The 18,902-nt window shown below is 36.4% G+C and overlaps 2 protein-coding genes and 2 long non-coding RNA genes across 4 annotated transcripts; 2 read left to right on the top strand and 2 right to left on the bottom strand.

Annotated features, from left to right (window-relative positions):
* The first annotated feature begins 3,448 nt into the window (after nucleotides 1–3,448).
* Nucleotides 3,449–5,656, top strand: LOC121052938. The gene is made up of 2 exons (XR_005810312.1): nucleotides 3,449–5,437; nucleotides 5,617–5,656. It is a non-coding gene; the product is annotated as an uncharacterized LOC121052938 (long non-coding RNA).
* Nucleotides 5,657–8,876: 3,220 nt separating this feature from the next.
* Nucleotides 8,877–12,708, bottom strand: LOC112200667. The gene is made up of 4 exons (XR_002936413.2): nucleotides 12,524–12,708; nucleotides 11,881–12,029; nucleotides 10,076–10,146; nucleotides 8,877–9,295 (listed from the first exon to the last, which is right to left on the bottom strand). It is a non-coding gene; the product is annotated as an uncharacterized LOC112200667 (long non-coding RNA).
* A 738-nt stretch (nucleotides 12,709–13,446) lies between these two features.
* LOC112199325 lies at nucleotides 13,447–14,034 on the top strand. The gene has a single exon (XM_024340356.1). It carries the CDS (start codon nucleotides 13,447–13,449, stop codon nucleotides 14,032–14,034), a length of 588 nt encoding a protein of 195 aa, XP_024196124.1.
* A 2,361-nt stretch (nucleotides 14,035–16,395) lies between these two features.
* On the bottom strand, nucleotides 16,396–18,670 carry LOC112200265 (sugar transport protein MST4). Its single transcript, XM_024341291.2, has 5 exons — nucleotides 18,447–18,670; nucleotides 18,037–18,359; nucleotides 17,806–17,930; nucleotides 17,287–17,578; nucleotides 16,396–17,169 (listed from the first exon to the last, which is right to left on the bottom strand). The coding sequence occupies exons 1-5, from the start codon at nucleotides 18,574–18,576 to the stop codon at nucleotides 16,510–16,512; spliced, it is 1,530 nt and encodes a 509-aa protein (XP_024197059.1). The 5' UTR covers nucleotides 18,577–18,670; the 3' UTR covers nucleotides 16,396–16,509.
* Nucleotides 18,671–18,902: the final 232 nt, after the last annotated feature.

Raw genomic sequence — 18,902 nt, 5'->3', positions numbered from 1 at the left:
TTCATATTTTTTTCATTTTCGAAAGAACAACTTATTTTCTAAATCTCGTGATTATCCTCACTTGCTCATTGCTTACTTGTTTTCCACAAGCTATACTTGACCATTCACGCATTAATTTTTCATTTCCTTTAAAGATTTGATCATTTTCTTGTGTTCACAATTACTATACTAGAATTTATCATATTGTTCTTACTCTTCGCCCAACCGCACACATGCTTTACTTTCAAACTCACTGTTATTCTACTCTAATTCATTATCAATTTTACTTTTACTTAACTCATTCTCATTATCTTATGCTTACTTATTTTCTTCATCGTCCTCGTAAACACATGCACTCTTCCATAAAACAAATCACGTAAATACTTCAAGTTCTCATGAGACTAACTCATTTAAATTTCATGCTTCTATACTCTTGGTTTTCGATCATGATTAACTTGGGCCACTCTCTTATTGATTATGTAGCCTGTTTCATAGTCATTGCATAGCCTACATAATCAAGGGGGCTAATGTTGATACCCAAAAAATCAATATTCATGCCCAATAGTTGTTTGAGGCTCAAATACAAATATAAATGCGCAAAACTACAAACTATGGGCTTTAATAGCTTAAAGCCCATTATGCTAGAAAGAACTCTTGATCTTGCAATTCACTCTCGATTCTGCCTTATTAAGTGTCATGCCACGCACGTGGACCCAAGCCACAATCATGCTCTTGGGCCTTACAAAATTGGGTGTGGTGTGGAAGATAACGGAAGTACATGAGGCCCATTCTTGATTTTCGATTGTCGGCGGTTTTGGACTTGGGACCAAAATCCAGGCCCGACAATCTAAATCATTACATGGACATGCAAAGATGAGAGAATCCAAACCCATAAACCTAAACACAATTATCTACCAATAGTCTTTCCAACAACATGAACGTCGATACTTCTCTTACCCCGCAGTAACTCATCCTCCTCAACGTCAAATACAAAGCCTCAATCAAATTTCTTCTTTTATTTGTTCTTAGTCTTAGCTTGCCATCTGATCTTCCAAAAGTAGGGTGCAACTCTCCCAATGAGATACAGCCACATAACAACTCTTCCCCATAAATCTGCTAGTCAAATCCCATAATTCAAGCAAACTAGTACAACCACACCACCCCTTAGTCATTTGGTTATTGCCTTGTTCTCCGGATTTAACTTTAACATTACAGTTCTCTTTCAAAGTCCAATAGCTTTCTCCCATGAACATGTATCTTTGCCTCACCTCCTCCAGCCTATAAATTAAGGCTTCTAGTTGCTGCAAAGGCATCATACAACCTCCAGGGAATACAACCCACAAGCTCCAAGCCACAGAGAATACATTCTCTAAACAACACACCTTTTAAGCAAGCCTCAAGCAACAAGCCAAGCATTCCCAACCTCTAATCCAAAACAATTTTCAAGCTCTAGCTTATCCGTATACCCATAAGCCATCCCCAAAAATCCATTCCTTCTTCACTGCAGTAGGCAATACCGTAGCAAACCTCTCACCGCAGCAACCCTCTCATCTTCTGCAACTCATGTGCTTCTAGCTCCCACGCCACATGCCTTCTTGCAAGCCTTTTCATGTAATTTTATTCATCCATCAAAGCTATATAGAGTTTCTGCTACATATCCAGAAACATGCCACCGCAGCAGACCAACATTACCGCGGGGAGCTTAAGGAAAGATACTACAAAGCTTCTTGAAGATTTGGACCCAGTTCCAGAACTCAGAAGGGGTAAACAGAGAAGATCAACCCAATCAAGCAATCCTAGCAGTCTCTGTACAAATTCACCCCAACAAGATCAAATCATCAGAATCTACAATCCAGGCGTGCAAAAAATCAGCAGGCCAATCTACAATCGTCCCAATCTACAACACATTGCTCGCCAAGACACGCAATTGTGGTACTCACAATGTGATTACACTGAGACTCTTTATAGAGTATTGTAGAAAAGATCAATCTACCCAAAAGTAGAACCAGCATGTCCAAAGGAGTAACCACCTTAAAATTGAGCAAATTAACATACAAGACACCTCTTGGATCCCAAATTCAAATTCTTGGAGAGAACAAGCCCAAATGGGCTCCACTTGGGGCCTAAAACCAGCCCAGCTCTCCCTCTCTGCTCTGGACTTCTATTCATGTGTAAGGATAACTTTATCATCTCAATTAAAAAATAAATTGAAAAAATTAAATTTAAAGTGCCATGGAAAATGAAATTCAAAAAAGAAGTGATGATATATGCCATATCTTTTTTCTTTTATGAAATTAAATTAGAACTATCATGTGCGATTCTGGTTTTTTTTTTAATTTAATTTTATAGATGTTATTTTATTTAATTTAATATTTTTTAAAATTGAAATAACAAACTTGTCGTTGCACAAGAACTACAGGGGAATTTTGGTAAAATATAGCATTTTGACCAACATTGATTTATTTCGCAAATTACAAGGATGAAATTAAACATTTTGAAACCACAAGATTAATTTTGAGCATTAGTCGAAATCAGATGGACTATTTAATTTTCTCATCATGAGAACCATTGTCATAATCTTGGCACATGTGAATTAAATCACCATGGACGGTTTTATAAGAAAGTAAAAACTCAGCAAAATTAAATGACACTATCCTCATCCTAGCACAAGTTATGCTGCCTGCCTAAGACACAATTGGGGTACGCTGTACGCATAGTTCAGTTTTATTGAGACTTATTATAGTCATCGAGCCACCAAGAAATTTGCTGATAGAAACCACTCCAAACAAGTCATTCTCCCAAGATTCCAAACGCAAATCCTTGAAACATAAAAGCCCATTTAACATAGCCCATAGGTGGGCCCAATACCAAATAGCATGAGTAACCGAATGCTTGGGTAACCTAACTACTATGGGTGACCATAACAGGCTAGGCCACTGATGAGCACATTTTATATCATATTAATATCTCTAATTTATATTTGTTAGTAACTTATTTTTATTAGTTTGAGTCATATAGTTTGCATTAGGTGTAGCACCCTGTGTAATATACATGCACATTTTAAATTAATGGAATGCTTTCTCATTACATTAAGTATGTTATATTGGCCATCAATTGTTGAAGTCAATTTATGTTTTTTTTTTACTCATAGGCAAGCATGCAATTGAAGCAAATGGAAAAATACATGAAGAATGACCAATGGAAAAAAACAGCATGATAATGCTATGTGTGAAAGCATTTATGAGTGGAGAAGTTTGGTATCAAGCATGATAATGCTATGTGTAAAAGCATTTATGAGTGGAGGAGTTTGGTATCAAGCATGATAATGCTATGTGTAAAAGCATTTATGAGTGGAGGAGTTTGGTATCAAGCATGATAATTTTTATAAGGCAATTCACATGGAAATTAAGTTGGAATGAAGACCAAGGTTGCCCTATAAATAGAACTTTCTTGAAGGAAGAAAGGGAGGAGAGGTAGAGAGGAGAATTGGAGACACACCTTTGATCCTTGCTCTTCCCTTTCATTAGTTACTCTTTGTTTGATAAATTGTATTGTTTTAAGCATGTTTTCAATTTGTATTATGCATTGCAAATTTCCTTAACTAAGGTTAAGGAGGAAACCACATTATGAAATAAGTTTCATTTAAATTATCTGTCTCTATTCCCATAATTATGTTTTTCATGCCTACGACTCTTGCTTCAAAATGCATTAATAAAATATTTGTTCCTTTCACCTTTAATGTCATGCATTTTTGGTAGTTTGGAAGTCACTTTTATTAATCCATGCTTGGCTTAGTAAAATATTTGACATGAACTCCTTTGATCTCTTGTTATTCAAATGAGCTTGTTTCACATTTGATGCTTAGTACACACTTTGATCTTTTGTAGTTTCAATAAGTTTGTGTACATGTGATGCTTTGGTGTTCATAATCAAGAAGCAAAGAAGAGTCTACTTTAGATCATTTACATGTATGCGTTATTGTTAAATCTTGAGCAAGCAGTAGATTGATTTCTAGATTGCTACTCCTAGTTTGGGAATTGATAGATAATACTTCAAGATTTATTTAGTAATGTGGTGGAATCTGATACCTTAGTTACTTCATCATCAAGGTAATTTTTATCTATTTACTTTATTTTAGTTCAACCACATCATATCCAACTTTTATTTAACTAGATTAGCATTAAGTTAATTTCAGTTTGATTAGTTTTTCCTATTTCACAGTCCCTGTGGGTTCGACCTCGCTCTTGCATTTCTTTGCTACAATTGATTCGTGCGCTTGTGAGTAACATTTTAAAACACATTAGCCACCGTAGCCCTAAACAATACCATTAGTCCATGTTTGACCAAGAAAGCGCCACCCTTTGTCATGGTGGTTGCAGTGAATCACCAGTATCCAACCCCAATGATTCAACTCACACTCACAGCCACTTGAGAGCCATTGATCGCCACCTCATGCACCATAAGTTGATGTCGACTAGTACCAAGGGTGATCCATACTAGATATAACTATTGGTCTAAACCAGGGGCAGATCCAACCATGGGATGGGTAGGGCTTAAGCCCTGCGGAGCTTTTTGGGCCCATAAAAAAAAAATTTGGTATATAGTTTTTTTTTAGGACTAGTTTTCTCCTTTCAAGCCCCACCGCCAAACTCAATCCGATCCTTGGAGCACTCCCGACTCGGCTACCTGCAAGAGTGTAAGGCTGGAACCAACATGTCAGCAACCCGTCTCTAGTCTCCGAGCTCTGCCTCCAGGCTCTAGCCTCCCCACCGGCCACTGCCGAACTCGAGGTTGGAGAGTCTGTCCAGCAACCAGTCTCCGCCTCTGCAGCTCTCCGGTCTCCAAGCTCTGCCTCACTCCCTCTCCATCTTCTTCTCCTCCTCGGCGACGTGTCCTCGCCTCCTCTAGTCCTCCTCTCCTCTTCTTATCTACTGAAGTTCTGGCTTCTTATCTTTTGAAGTTCTGGGCTTCTAGGTTTCTGAATTCTAAATTTCTAATATGTAATTTACAGTTCAATTAATCGATTTCCATTTGATGATTTGATCTTGTGACTTGTTGGTTTTTAACTAAGGTAATGCCATAATGGTATAGTTGAATTGTTGAAATGAGTTCGATTTCGAATTTCCAATTGATCTTGATGGTATAATTGCAAACAGTCAAAATGATATAAATATATAATTGATTTTTATGAGCTTATGAGCTTACTAATTAAGTGATTAACTGGTTGAAATGGTCATTTGATAGTTCAATTTCCTTTTGATCTTGATGTTGAATTGTTGATTACTTGATTTTAATCAAGGTAATGATACTGATTGGGTAGTTAGAAATGGGTTTGATAAATTGATTTCCATTTAATGTTGATTTCTTCTTCAATTGCAAATTCATGATTGACAGATTGTATCAATAAGAGTGTTGCACTCGGTCAGTGAGGAAAAGGCCTCAGAACTCATAAGCAAAGGTAATACACTAATACCGTCATTAAATATTTAGATCTTGTTATTTTGATAAATGTATTGGCATAATGGCATTGCTCTCATAATTGTAATTTTGGGTGTTACATGTATGTGAATTATAATTGTATTGGCATAATGGCATTGCTCTCATATATCTAATATAAGTTAATTTATTAATTTATAGGTGTTACACTAAAATGTCAAATCATGAGCCGAAACCGAAGCGATCAAAAAAAATTACTACATGGTTTCAAAGAACTAATATTGGTCTTCATGCTCAAAAGTGATTTATAATCCTTCCATAGCCTCTCCAAATTTTGATGATCAACCGCAACCTTCAGAGTCTCCAGTGGTCAATTCTCAACCTTTAGAGCCACCAAATAATATCAATGCTCTTAAATGTGATCCTATATTACGTTGTCCCATATGGAAATCTCCAGTGAATGAGCGTGATAGTGTTAGAAAGGCCTATATTTTGTTGGGTCCATTTCAGCATGAGTTATCATTTTCATTCGCAAATCATAGGGGTCAAAAACGTAGATTTCAGTCTTCTTGGTTCAAGGATAATTCATGACTTGAATATTCAATTGCTCTTGATAAAGCATATTGCTTCCCTTATTTCCTTTTTGGCATTGAAGATTCTCACCGTCACGCATTCACTATTGATGGGTTTAAAACTTGGAAAAGGGTTTGCATGGATGATAATATGTTGACGAAGCATGCAGGAGGCCTTAACTCTCCACAACATGCTGCAATGCATGGATGAGATTTATTAAGAAACCCAACCAAACAAATTGAAACAATTCTTGAGTCAAGGTCATTGAAAGATGTGGAAGACAATCGATTGAGGCTTAAGGCTTCAATAGAGAGTGTTAGATTGCTTGCTAATTAGGGTTGCACACGGATTGGGTTATATCGGTTTTGACTCCAAACCGTCTCTATGCCAAAGTAAGCGGTTTAGACATTTTGAAAAACCGGTCATAATAAAAAAAAGCTCAATCGGATCCAATCCAATCCAATTAAAGATGGTTTGGTTTGGTCGGTTAGACGGTTTTCACCAATATAATATTAACATGCTATTTATGAAAAAATTGACAGTAAAAATTAAATCTCAAGAATTGAAATTATCTAAATTTAAAATTCAATAATTAAAATCCAAAACATATAGTCCAAAACTAAAACCTAAATTAGATTCAAAGTGATTCACTTATTTAACGACTTAGCCATCAATACTAGCTTAATATGATAATATTAAATATTAAAGGTCAAACAATGAGAGATTGAGAGATCAGAGATGTGATATGAAACGATCAAAAAAATTGTAGCGATTATATACTAAGGTTTTAGGCCTTTGGGCCTTTTTTTATTTTTATTTTATTTTTATTTTTATAGAAGCGGAATAAGAGCTAATTCAGCGCTCTTACCCAAATTTATTAATAAATAAAGAAAAGATACATAGCAAGGGGGGCTAGGCCAAAACCTTGCCATAAGGAAACACAAGCTGAACAAGTACAACTAAAAGTACCAATTACTAATACAGAGAAAAAACAACTAAAAAGAACAATTACAATAGTTAAAGAAGAAACTAATCAACTACCTAAAACGGTAGTTAGTGCCGGATGTCAAATCACGTCCATAGAGGCCTGTAACAAAAGAAGGGACGTTAATGTACCAAATAGAACCCATATTGGTAGCTCCAAAGTCAGCCAATTTGTCAGCCAATGCATTTCCTTCCCTGTAGATGTGACTTACTTTAAATTGCACGAGTTGCACACATTTCACACAATTAGCCCATGCCACTCTTAACTTCCAAGGAATGAACTGAGGTGCCTTGAAGTAGTGGACTACTAGAACAGAGTCTGTTTCCAACCAAAGCTTCTGCCAGCCCCTCTCTGATGCCACCCTTATAGCTTCCATAACCGCCGAAAGTTCTGCCTCAATTGCACTGGAAACAATAACTCTATGTGCAAAAGCACCCCTGAACAAGCCCTCTGAATCCCTAAAGGCCAAAGGCCTTGAATTCAATATGATAGTGTATCATTTGAGAATAAAGTTATAACTGGAGATTTAGAACTTATTTAGAACAAACCGGACAAATGAATATATATTTATTATGTGTGTGTATAAACTTTTTCTCTTATATTTCATACATACCGGTCGGTTCGGGTTCCGCGGTTTAAGTACAAGAGAAACCAAACCAACCTAGTTCATAAATGGTTTGGTTTGATATTGAACCGATTTTCAATTTTTAAAGTTTAAAAACCTTAACCAAACCATATTTATCAATCGGTTTTGGTTGGTTTGGCTGGTTTGTACCATGTTTTGCACACCCCTATTGCTAATCAAGGAGCTCCTTTTACAGGCCAATGAATCTGAAAGTTTCTTGAAAGCTGGATATTTTAGGGAAGTTATAAAATCTTTTTCAAGAATGAGTGTGGAGTTTGAGAGAGTTGTCTTGGGAAATGCTCCTGGAAATGCCAATTATATTAGTTCATCAATTCAAAAGCAAATTCTAAATATTCTTGGTAATAAAGTGAAGAACAAGATACGTGAAGAAGTTAGGGATTCCAAATATTGTATTCTTGTTGATGAAGCTTTAGACACATCTGGTAAGGAACAAATAGCCATTTTTATGAGATTTATTGATTGTCAAGGTATGATACTAGAACGAATTTTTAAGATTGCGAGTGTTCCTAACACTACCTCACAAACTCTTAAAAATGAGATCACTAAAGTACTTACTATGTACAATCTTTAAGTGAGAAATATGCGTGGTCAAGGGTATGATGGTGCTTCTAATATGAGAGGTATTTATAATGGGTTACAAGCATTGTTCTTGAAGAATGTCCTTATGCATATTTTAAGCATTGTTTTGCTCACCGCTTGCAGTTGACATTGAATGTTACAGCTCAAGGAGTGCATGATATTTGGCAAATCTTTTTTTTTTTTTTTTTTTTTTATGAATAAAGGACTGGTGCGGCTGCCCTCAAGCCTTGATTAATGAAACTGTTGAATACAAGGGGGGGGGGGCATTAAGCCTAAACCCCTGATTCCAATAAGCATATAGAGAACATCCACTACACCAAAATTGGTCTTTTACGGCCCACCATGTGCGCTGTAAAAGCCTATTTATGACGCACAAAAACACGCTGTAAAAGCTCGCGCCGTAAAAAACCACATATCTTTTACGGCGCGCAAAAATGTGTCATAAAAGAACAATTAACGCGCCATAAAAGTGGTTCTACAAATGTGACTGAGGTCATTTACGGCCCACATTGCACGCCGTAAAAGACCTCCTATTTAAGGCATACTCCTGCATGCCGTAAATGAGTGACTGAATTCCTATTTAAGGCGCACTCTGGGCGCCGTAAATGAGATCTTTCCAAACAAAAAAAAATATTATTTTACTCAAATGTCATATTCATATTACTCTCATATCATATATACTAGTAAGTATGCCCGCGCTTTGCTGCGGGATTTAGCAGATTATTGAAGAAAGTAATTGCTTGTGTAGACAATAATATTGTTGATCTCATAACATTACATAGCCGAATGTTCATATAAACCAAGCAGCAAAAACCTGAACAACTATTGGAGGAATTTAGGTGAGGTGTAAGGTGTTCCAGTGCACATATTTTTCTTCAAATAGTTTTCATAGGTGTGATTCAAGGGGGCTTACATATACAGTCCACATATTTCCCTTCGAATCCATCATTATCAGAACAGAAACCGCTACTAAAAGGGGCTTTCCTTTGTTAGAAATTCCACAAAACATTCTGGAAGCAGCTGAGTGGTAGCTCTCTTCAATCGCTATATTCTTGCGATAGCAAAGGTGTGGTAAGGATGTAGAGCATTTGTTCCTTCTGAAAGTAACAATTCATTAGTTATGCATATAACAATTGAAGAAGGCTTTCATTTATGAATTTGGGCAAATATCATAAGTTCATAACCAACAAAGCAAAAACAAAATACATTACATATGTACTCTCACATAGCATATTAATTCGGCTATATTAACCATAGGTTAGAAGTTAGCTTGCTCATGGCTACAGAGTAAAGAAGATAACCAATTTGATGCATACATATTGTTTGTCACCTTCACTAATGTAACAACCATTCCAAGAACCATTCCATTGAAGATACAGTCTCAATACTTCAGTTGATTTGCTTTAGTTAGATAAATACACAAAAGTTTCTGATACTATAGTAATCAAGTATCTTTAATTTCTTTATTTGAAACTTCCAAGCGGGATCATAATATATTTCATATTTACAACACTTGGATAATGGATATATAATTAGATGATACATAACATCTATAAAACAGCAAGTGCAAGGCCATTCTCAGTCGCATTTACTCTCTCCTGGAGCAAGGATACCCCCCAGAGGGTAACAGTTTTTTGGTACGGTAGTTTGAAACTAAAGCAGCAGAGTTATTGAAGTTTGATTAAAAAATGAAAATAAAAAATAAAAAACAGGAAAACATAGAAACACTAATTCAAAAATTGCCCACATAACATAAACAATGCATCTAGAATCTTACTTAATTGCAGGTGAGCAAAATTATCTTATTGTAACAAAAATGTAGAAGAGCATAGCTTACATGGACTAAAAAGGAATAAATGAATAAAATTAGGAAATACCTTGAAAGCTACATGAGACTTGCTACTGCTCTTTAACCGAATTGCGCTCTTCACTTGTTTCGCAGGTTCATCTACAAAATTTAAGAAATGAAAACGCAAATGATCAGTTCTGAACAGAGAAATCTTCGCTTTTCTCATATATACAATTGTAAAACTAGATGAAAAGGCTACAACTTCTATGCTTTCAAAAATCAGACATACATAAATTTCTAAATTTTCAAAGATCAAAAAGACATAACATATAAAAACAAAAAACCCAGCTTTACCAACCATATCAATAGAAGAACAGACTGCTAATGAAGTGCGCTATTACCAACCATATCAATTTTTACATCTCCTGAAACTGCCATCCCAAGCTTTACTAATGTAAATCTTATAACTGAGTACAGAACAACTGAAGCCTAAAGAACTCAACGCAACAAAGCAGGATCTTTTTTCTTTGGAACTTTTATGAAAACTGTACCATCAGAATCATAGAAATGAGAGTATTCCCATACAACCCATCAAATACAGTAATTGTGTGCATGAGATTGATATAAAACCATATGTAAGATTGAATCAATTCTATCATTATGGTACTCGAGCAAAAGAGCCAACATTTAACAATCATTTATCAACCCAATAAGCACAATTCATTGGAAATAAAATCGAACATGCATACGCAAGTTATAAATTCTTGTTATCTTTAATCTGGAGTGTTCCCATTGGATGGTGCTTATTGGGTTTATGGAATTTAAATATAAAGAAGTTATACATTCTTTACGGAGGAAAAAAAAAGGAAAATTATATCTTGCAACTTAAATTCCTATTATGACAAAAGATTTTAAAAAAATAATAAGTCCACCTACTTAAACATAATAAGAACTTAAAAAAAATAAAAACATAAAATGCAGACTTGTTTCTTTACACTATTGGATGTTCTTTCTGTATTGGCTGTACTTACTCAAAGTTTGTGTGGGATGTGTGGTATTTATGATATGAAATTACTTGCCCCATAGTTCCAGGATCTGATTTTAACAATTTTCTTTAAATAAGGCCTTTGACAACAATATTTAGAATATGTTATTTTGTAATATGTATAAATTTGATAACATTTGCAGTTAACGATTCTTAGCGATCATAACTCTATTACATATAAATTTGAGTAATAGAATAAAGCAAGTCATTAGGCTCTTGAAAAAGAATGCATTGAACAAATAATAAGGGTGGTGTATCACTAATGGTACCTTCATCTCTTTGACTCCTTCCCTACCAATCAAGCAGAGCACTAATGAGAGAAATTGCATGCTGCATGTGTCTCCTAAAAAAGGCTGGGAGACCAAAAGCAAAAAGGAAAAAAAAAAAAAAAGGGAAAATATTACAATGCACATCTGCATCATTTAAATTCGGTAGTGAATGAAATCTTAGGCTCTTAACTCTCTTGTGCTAGAATTAGATGCCATCTTCATTTTCTGTTTGGTTAAATTGTTGAAAAAGAATCTGACAGTTATTTATCTGTTCTACGGTCAGTGTTACTGATATATATCACATTCCTGGTCTTAGTTTGCTAAGAATTGTTATCTTGCTAAATTGAAGATATTTTGGTTAATCTCCACATGTTTTCTAAACATTTCCATCAAAAGCAAAGTGATAAAGGGAAGGAACAAACTTGAAGCAGAAACTGAAACTAAAACCAAAAGGAAGTATAAAATCAAAGTTGAAGAACAATAATAAAGCAATTACTAAAACATTTACACGCAATAAGATTTGAAGTTATTAGTAAAAGCCTGAAACAGAAAGAGCAACAAACTTCTAAGTTAGAGTACCTTTTGAAGCCGAAGAAGTGCTCATTTTCCTACTCATCTTGAAGAAGGCTTGTAAACACAGCAAGTGCAGGTGAAGTGGCTGTCCAAATAGCTTCAATATCGAAAGTTCGTGCCATCTCTCCCAAAGGGTCACTCAAATGTCCTCTTTCCTGTATTAGTAATTGAAAATTATGGTCAGGCATGTTGTATAATGTAAAGGAGTTGTGAAACTACTTTATATTTTGTAGAAAGATCATAGACACTATTTAAAAGAGGCAAGAAAATCATAATGAATTCACTTTCAAGAACAAAAGAACTTCGACCCTCTTTGATATAAGAAATAATTACAACCACTGCAAATATAACCTGCAATAAGAACCCTAATAATCAACACAGGGATTTAGTGCACTGTTTCAAACTTGCACTGATAACAATCACTACAGCATTAATTTGATTAACCTTTTAAGAGTCAAGCTACAATTCAAAAGCCTCAGTGATTGAAGACAACAAAAGCCCGGAATCTCGATACTGAATTTCTAATCATAACCAAAAACCAATTTCCCCTTAGTCAAAAGCAATGAATCAAAGATAGACGATAGAGCAACACCAACTGAAATCAAATTCAAATTTAGTGTCTGTGTGAAAGAGAAAAAGAGAGACTCACATGTTTGAGAGAGAGAGAGAGAGAGAGAGAGAGGTATTCACCCAGACAACTGGATGATTAGATCAGTTTGAGGAAGGATTAAGAGAAAAGGGGGGAGCGATATGAGAGAGGAAAGGATAGCTGATAGAGTCCGGCGTCTGTTCCCGTGTGAAATTTTTTAGTAAGAGATTGGGTGGGAGATTAGAATTTAGCCAAAAAAACGTGAGCGGGATCTCAAAATTTAGCCGCTTTATAAATGCCTCCCCACCTTATTTACGGCGCATTATAATAGAACGCCGTAAATGTATAGTGACATTTACGGCACGCAGTAAAAGCATGCCATGAAAGACCAATAAGGAAAAGTCTTTTACGGCGCTCATTCGAAGCACGCCGTGAAAGACCAACAATGGAGAGTCTTTTACTGCACGCATTCAGAGCACGCCGTAAATTGCAGGCCGTAAAAGCCCAGATTTCTTGTAGTGATCTTGAAAACCTATCATGAGTCTCTACCAAATAACTGTATTCAACTAGGCACCAACTAGCAAAGAGCGCTCTACTGGCGACTCTATTTGCTTTGACATAGCGGTGACATAACGGAAAGATAACTCGATATGTAACTCGATTACAACGTAGCATAATGACCATACTCACAGCTTTCCTACTATGTTGCCGCTGGAAGATAAAACCGACGACACGTAGCTTCACCCTACCACTAGTGAATTTTGAATTTTGTTGATTCTTCTGCTAAGCGTCACTCTGCATTAAAAGCTGTAAGAACTGAAGAAATTGCAAATTTGGTAGCTTCTGGAGAGCTTCAAATAGGTACTGGTGCTAGTCAAATTTGTATTTTGCAACGAGCTAGTGCTACTCATTGGAGCTCACAGTTCCGTTCTATTAAGAGTTTAATTGAACTGTTTAGTTCAACAAAAAACACTCTTAATGACATGATTGACCAAGCACCCTTGGAATTGCAAGGACAAGTTAAGGCTGTTCTTAAAGCTATGAGGTCTTTTGATTTTGTGTTATGTTTGCTTCCAATGCACAAAGTAATGAAAATCATTGAAGTTCTTTGTCAAACATTGCAGCGGAAATCACTTGATGTTGTACATGCTATGAACTTTGTTGCACTTACAAAATCAATTCTTCAGGAGATGAGAGAAAAAGGTTGGGATGATTTGGTAAGAGATGTAGAATCTTTTTATGAAAAGCATGATATTGATATGCCTGATATGAATACTTGGTATAAGGATGGTACATGTCGTCATTGCCAACAAAGAGATTTCATTACAGTTGAGCATCATTACCATATGGATGTATTCAATGCTTTAGTTGATTTTCAGTTGAGTGAGTTGAATAGAAGATTCTCAGACCATGCATCAGAACTCCTTATACTTAGTTCAACCTTGGATCTTCGTGATAACTTCAAGAATTTTAAAACTGAAGGTGTTTGCAATCTTGCAAAGAAGTTTTATCCTGAAGATTTTGATGATGGTGAAATGTTTGCTTTAGAATTAGAGTGTGCATATTTATAAAAAGATATGCGTAGTGATCCAAAATTCTAGAATTTGGAATCCATTTCTGATCTGTGTCTAACCTTGGTTCAAACAAGGAAGTCAGAATTTTTCCCTATGCTTCATAGATTGATTTGTCTGATTTTGACTATTCTTGTTTCTATGGCAACCACTAAAAGAGTATTTTCAGCCATGAACATTATTAAGAATAAACTTAGAAGCAAGATGGAGGATGAGTTTCTTGGTGATTGTATGGTCCTTCACATTAAGAAAGTGTATGCTGAATCTATTGACAATGAGTCGGTGATCAAAGAGTTTGAAGTTTCATGTACTTGTAGAGTTAGTTTTAGTTAGTTTATGCTCTTGTATTATATTGCATTGCACGTTTATTTTATTGTTGAGTTTGTCCTTTAATTTTGTATATACATGTGAGGGGTAAGGCTTATTAAGAATAAACTTAGAAGCAAGATGGAGGATGAGTTTCTTGGTGATTGTATGGTCCTTCACATTAAGAAAGTGTATGCTGAATCTATTGACAATGAGTCGGTGATTAAAGAGTTTGAAGCTTCATGTACTTGTAGAGTTAGTTTTAGTTAGTTTATGCTCTTGTATTATATTGCATTGCACGTTTATTTTATTATTGAGTTTGTCCTTTAATTTTGTATATGCATGTGAGGGGTAAGGCACATTATGTTCCCCCTCCACCCCAACCCCCCCCCCCCCCCCCCCCCCCCCCCCGCGCGGACTAGGTGCATCTTTTTTTTTTCCAATTAATAAAATTCTCTTGCACGGCCGAGATTCTCTACTATTTTTTTTTCCTTCACTTTATTAAGAAATCCAAGCTTCACCCAATTTGGAATCCTGAATCCGCCCCTGGTCTAAACCACCAGAATATCGATATGGGATACTCAGTACTGGTCTCCCACAAGCTAACAAACTTTAAGTCTTCCTTTGCGCGGCCACAAGCCACCGATAACATCGGTTCCTCGACCCTCTTCATCAGACACGAAACCAATCATAATGTGGATCCACCAGAAGGGCTAGGCCACGAACAAAGTCATTGATAGTAGTAAACCTAAGCGGAGCAATGGACTCGTTCATGAACACTGAGTCACTGACACTAAACTTTGATTGAAGAACCCTTGGTCGATGCTAGACTCAATGCCAGACAATGTTGCTGAACACCCAAGCCTTGACGGCGGGGTAGGGTTAGGAGGTGAGTTTTATATTTTCTAGCAATTTTTCTAGGTTGGTGAAATGATTTGTGCATGTGCAAGTTGGGGTTTTGTATACGGTATACCCAGAGGCGGAACTACATGGGGGCGGGAGATGGCCCTGCCCCCCCCAAACTTCTTAAAATATACATGTGTGCATCTGTAATTGGTTGTGGATTTAATGAGATTGAGACCATAATCATCATGATTGGCTCCCTCAATTACTCAGCTATGCATGAACTGATGAAAGCAATAAGAAATAATAATATATTTCACACAATTTGTTTATCTAATCTATTAATAAATGCTTGTGAAAAAATAAAAAGAAGACTTAAATGAATGCTATAAAAGAAAACATTAATACGTAACTTAAAATATTAAAGCTTGATTTACAACTGATAAATATATCATATGTTAAATTAATTTTTATAATAGATTTTTTTGTCAAAAATACTTCATCATTTTTGGGCCCCCCCCCCCCCCCCCACATATAACTTTCTAGTTCCGCCACTGTGTATACCGGAATACCACAAAGGCAACAGATCGAAAGTGATGACGTAGAAAATAACACTGTTAAAACCATTGTCATGATATCTTTCCCGGGCACTCCTCCTTTGACGGTTTCTCGTGGACTAACTCTGTTGGGAGAGTCAAATGCTTTATTGTTTGATGTTGTAAACAATAGATGCTTTAATTAGAGGCTTATGTCTTTAATTATAGTCTCTTCGTATTTAAAAAAAAAAAAACTTTTTGAGACTTCTTGCAGTTAATCATTTCTCGTTCATTAGTTGGTCGATCGAGTTTGTTAGAGTAGTGCTTCAGCTTCTTAATCTTCTTAAACTTCAACGCCACAGACATCATATGTGAATTGATAAATAATCCTAAGACAATTTTTTACGTAACTAGCTAATATTATGTGAACACATAAGTCATTGGGTTCATTATAGTGTTCTGTGGATTTGGATGATGAGAATTTCTACTAGCCGAATAGTTTATTGATTTCTATAGGTGTGACTCTGTGGGTTGATGAGTTTGGATTTTGAACGCTATATGACTATATGAGAATGCATAAAAGATGTGGTGTATTCGTGAATAAATAGAATAAAAGTTGAAATTGTAACGTGCAAGTAAATCTTCAACTTCTAGTCTAATAAATCCATGTATGAACAGAAAGAAAATGCATGAGAATTAAAAGAAACTTTATTGATAGAGTTTTATTAAAACAATCAACAGAACTGAAAGAGGAATTCCTAAACCCTTTCAGATGTGACTCCTAAGTCCTTCAAGCATGCCCTTTGGGTGCCTCCATATCCCATTCATCCATGAATCTCTTCCAGAACCAGTGCTTCTTCCACACTCGGTCATTCATCTCTTCAATAGGGACATTCTTGGTCTCAGGAATTAAGAAGACTGTAAAGAGTGTCATGACAAGTACCCAGGCTGAGAAGAAAAAGAATATGCCGGACTTCATTTTGCAAAGCATTGAGAGGAAAGCCTGTGCTATAATAAATGTGAAGAGCATGTTGGTAAAAACAGCAATACTCTGCCCTGCAGAGCGAGCCTCAAGGGCAAATGTCTCACTTGGGATCAACCACCCTAGAGGTCCCCAAGACCATGCAAAGGATGCCACAAAACTGCAGATCAAAATTACCACAAGAATTCCCAAGCCATGTCCGAGGGTGTTGGTTGTGTCCTTAACTTTCAGTCCCATCACCACTGCAACGCCCATTTGTGAAAGGAACATTTGGACACCAGCTTCTAGCAAAAGCATGCGGCGACCAGCTTTGTCCACAATGACGATTGATACAACAGTTGACAGGACATTGACGAGTCCTGTTATGACAGCTGAATAGAGAGATGCATCACTCTTAAATCCCAAGGTCTGGAACAAGACTGGTGCATAAAACATGATTGCATTAATGCCAGTGAATTGTTGGAAAACCTGTTACATATGCATGCATATTAGAATTCTCCAATTGACAATCAGAATCATTGTTTTTGTGTGCGTGTGTGTGACAGGTTACCCAAGGGATTAAAATTTGAAATGATAAGTCATGACCTGCATCATTATTCCAATGATCAAAGAAGGCTGGTTCCTACGCTTAAGAAGATTTCTGAAGGGATTCTTCACTTCTCCAGCCACACGACTTGCCTCAACAATCTCCAGGTATTCTGGATCGACATTGTCAATACCTCGGATCCTTTTAAGAACTGCTTTTCCTGCCTCCAACTGACCTCGTTGGATCAAACTATTAGGAGTGTCTACCACAATAAGAGACCCCACAGTTAGCATAAATGCTGGAACGCCAGCCAAACCTAGTGATATTCTCCATCCCGTTCCGTCAGTTAGTCTGCATATATGGTAGCACAAAGCATTTTAGATACTGGTTTACATGTGAATTTGAGAACTGATAAATTCAAATGCAAACCAAAATAGATAATAAATTGAAAAAATTGTCGAGGGTTGTTAAACAAACCAAAAATTCCTGCTCGTAAGCTTTTTTTTTCAAAAAAAAAAAATTATTATTATTATTATTATTATTATTATTTTAAACAACTTAAGAAGATCTAGGCTTACTTGGAAGTTCCGTAATTGATAAGGTTTGCAACCAGAATGCCAATAGTAATGTTGAGCTGGAAGAGTATGTTAAGTGCCCCCCGAATTCTTGTCGGTGCGACCTCGGATAGGAAAAGTGGAATCGCCTATTATACATAGGAAATTGAGCGAATTAATTAACTGGGCTTAAAACTAAGAAGAAAAAAAAGAAGAAATTAACACCTGTAATAAAGACATGGTTAATTAGGACACCTGGTTAGCAAATCCAACTCCACAACCAAGTACGATCCTCCCAATAATGAGCATCGCAAGGTTATGAGCTGCAGCATTAAAAACTGTTCCCACACAAAAGAAAATCCCAGCAATCAACATGGTCATCTTTCGGCCTAGCATTTTGGTTGAGTACGATGCAACAAAGGTTGCCATTAAAGCAGCGAGGTACAACGAAGATGTGAACAGTTGTAGCCCTTGATTATCGTATTTGCAGTAATTGCTATCAAGTCCTGGACTTTGTTGCTTCTGATATACAACGGGGAAGAATTTCTTTAGAAAATCGGGCATTGATGTGACACCGCCTGTATGTGCAGCCAATCGAATTAGTTCATTGCGTACAAAAATCATGTAGAGAAAATATCATAGCTACCATGAGCGCTTACGCATACCTGAAATACCAATATCGTAACCAAACATGAGTCCTCCACTAGCTGCCATTATGCAAGAAATGATCACAAGAGGCGTGATCTTGGCTTCAAAATCTCCACCTCCCGTTGACACCCCAAATCCTCCCGCCATGATTTCTACTTCCTATCAACTTGGGTATGCTTTATTCCCTGAATTGTAATAATATACAATCTGGTACAAGGAAACGGAGAGAGCTCCTGACTCGTTGAATGACAGAAGTGGGATTTATATAACACACAATCTCAGGGTTGTCCAGAGAGTTATTGACGTACAAGATGGATGACTTGGTCAGTGACATGGTGACGATCTCCCAAATGGCATAGTCTATGGTTGATATTCATTCTTGATCCTAGGTTTCTTGCAGGGCAGTTGATCAGGTCATTAAGCATAATGCTTGGACCATATTAATTTTCTTACCATATTATGTGGTAGTTAAC

This window comes from Rosa chinensis, chromosome 4 (assembly GCF_002994745.2).
Source record: "Rosa chinensis cultivar Old Blush chromosome 4, RchiOBHm-V2, whole genome shotgun sequence".
Classification (NCBI taxonomy): Eukaryota; Viridiplantae; Streptophyta; class Magnoliopsida; order Rosales; family Rosaceae; genus Rosa; species Rosa chinensis.
The sequence above is the reverse complement of the archived record's forward strand: the minus strand, read 5'-3'. Positions and strand labels throughout refer to the sequence as shown.

Coding starts and splice junctions, on each gene's coding strand:
- LOC112199325 (XM_024340356.1), top strand. CDS start 13,447: ATGATTGACCAAGCACCCTTGGAATTGCAAGGACAAGTTAAGGCTGTT.
- LOC112200265 (XM_024341291.2), bottom strand. CDS start 18,576: ATGGCGGGAGGATTTGGGGTGTCAACGGGAGGTGGAGATTTTGAAGCC. Junction 17,931..18,036: donor GAGTTGGATTTGCTAACCAG/GTGTCCTAATTA, acceptor TATGTATAATAG/GCGATTCCACTTTTCCTATC. Junction 17,579..17,805: donor ATCAATTACGGAACTTCCAA/GTAAGCCTAGAT, acceptor CCATATATGCAG/ACTAACTGACGGAACGGGAT.